The sequence below is a fragment of the Primulina huaijiensis genome, chromosome 8 (assembly GCF_012295235.1).
Source record: "Primulina huaijiensis isolate GDHJ02 chromosome 8, ASM1229523v2, whole genome shotgun sequence".
NCBI classification, from domain to species: Eukaryota; Viridiplantae; Streptophyta; class Magnoliopsida; order Lamiales; family Gesneriaceae; genus Primulina; species Primulina huaijiensis.
Genome location: NC_133313.1, coordinates 5107802 through 5109682, shown reverse-complemented (window position 1 = coordinate 5109682; position 1881 = coordinate 5107802). Strand labels below are relative to the sequence as shown.

The following is a 1881-nucleotide window of genomic DNA, read 5'->3' as shown; positions in this document are numbered from 1 at the left end:
AAAAAAAAAAAAAAAAAAAAAAAAAAAAAAAAAAAAACTTAGACTCAAATGGAGGAAGTGGATCAGAGAGCTATACCTCAGGGGCCATCCAATACGGTGTCCCAACAACCGAATGAGTATTAAGATCTGCTTCATTTAGTTTGGTTGCCACCCCAAAATCTGCAAGTTTCACAAGACCCTGAAAATTTAAGTTAGCAAAAGAAGTACCATCCAAAAAGTTTGAACAATTTGCCCAAACAAATCAAGGGAAAAGTATAGATATACACAGAATACAAAGGCACCTAAAAGTGAAGCTGTTCGACCAATTGTCAAACTCAATTCCCTCTATTTCCCACAAAACGCAGTAAATAATCAAGCTAATTCTACTGGAACAGATCATAACAATTTTAGAAAAAAAACAATGGCAGATCACAAATACTAAATCAGAAGATATCAACAAGATAGAAAAATAAAAATAAGAGAATACCTCTTTTGTTGTTAATATGTTAGCTCCCTTGATATCCCGATGAATTACTCCTTGTTCATGTAGATATACCAGGCCTTCCAATACCTGACCGCGTCACACCACAACATATTTGAAACCTGAATCAACAAACAGAAAAAAATAATAGAAATAAATCAGTTCTAAAACCTGAGCTATGTATACAGCCACCAAAGACTCTGGGAAAGGCCCAAATTTATTCGGCTTAATGATGTTTGCAAGCGAACCATTCTCCACATACCTTCAAAAAAGAAAGAAATTATTTTCCAGTCTGTCGAATGGTGGCAAGCTGGAGAGCACTGATAAGATTAAATGCTTAACATACTCTAATATTATGTGAAGGTGAGTCTTTGTCTTCAATGACCCAAGATATTTCACAATATTCTTATGATTCAGATTCTGCAAGAGATAAGACCATGCAGCAATTAGATTACAAGTATAAACCAAATCATATTATATTTGCAGTCCAGCAGCATCAAAACAGCAGTCTGAAACCTAAGTTGGTGGTAGAGCTATCAGACAGGTGCTAAAGTTCATTTGTCAATGAGATTATTAGCTATTGCAGGCGGGAACGTCAAAACAACTAGGAGACCCAGAGACACTAACAATTGTGGCGGAAAAGCATTAGAGACCGGGTTTAATCTACTTTCTTTAGCAAATGTAATAAGCAGCCAGAGTTACAGGGCAGTACTGAATCACTATACTGGTGCAGTCGAAGCTATGCTTAAAGAAACTTCAAATATTAGCACTTAAGAACAAAATTTTACCTTGAGAAGATCAATCTCTTGCTGTTGAGTCACATTTCCAATGCCGGCACCCAAAACAAACAGAAACCAAAGAATGAGATAGTGCGCCGAAATTTAGAAGAAACACGATCACAAGATAAACCGAGGTTGAATCAACTATAATTCAAACAGAAAAATAAAATAAAAAACTCAAAATAATAATCATGATAATAAACAGCGATTAAACTGCTTTTAAAACACGAAATTCATCAGACCATAATGGTGTTCAGATCCTCTTGAGCAATGTTCTCGAGAGAGACTTGCTTGATTGCAACGAAATCACCATTCTCCAGATCCAAACCCTTGTACACTCTCCCATACGCCCCTTTTCCAATCTCATCTCCAAGCATCTGTACAAAATCATCGTATTTCACTTATTCCTGCTCATAAATGGAAACAATTGCGGGGAAGATGTGTACGTACGTATTTGTTGTCTAGGGTTTTGGATTTGTGGAAAGCGGATGTCGTCATTTGCCGAGACATGGCTGTTTCTTCCTCTGGACACTAGTTTACTTCCATCTATCAATGTAGCGGCAGCTGGTCGGCGGTCAGAACTCCGGCGGAGTTCGTCGGAGGAAATGGAGCAGAGAATCTTTTATTGATTATTATTATTTA

General features: G+C 37.1%; 1 protein-coding gene across 3 annotated transcripts in view; it reads right to left on the bottom strand.

Annotated features, from left to right (window-relative positions):
• The window catches only part of LOC140983589 (MAP3K epsilon protein kinase 1-like), a 19095-nt gene extending 17214 nt beyond the window's left edge, over positions 1–1881 (bottom strand). For 2 of the 3 annotated variants that reach the window (XM_073450680.1, XM_073450681.1), the window contains exons 1-7: positions 1690–1881; positions 1482–1616; positions 1249–1269; positions 807–880; positions 632–722; positions 467–550; positions 77–178 (exon numbers count right to left, since the gene is read on the bottom strand). In XM_073450680.1, coding sequence (XP_073306781.1) covers positions 77–178; positions 467–550; positions 632–722; positions 807–880; positions 1249–1269; positions 1482–1616; positions 1690–1749 — 567 coding nt within the window. In that variant the 5' untranslated portion in view covers positions 1750–1881. Of the gene's footprint in view, positions 1–76; positions 179–466; positions 560–631; positions 723–806; positions 881–1248; positions 1270–1481; positions 1617–1689 lie in introns of those variants that run through there. The other variant, XM_073450682.1, reaches the window with a different exon arrangement.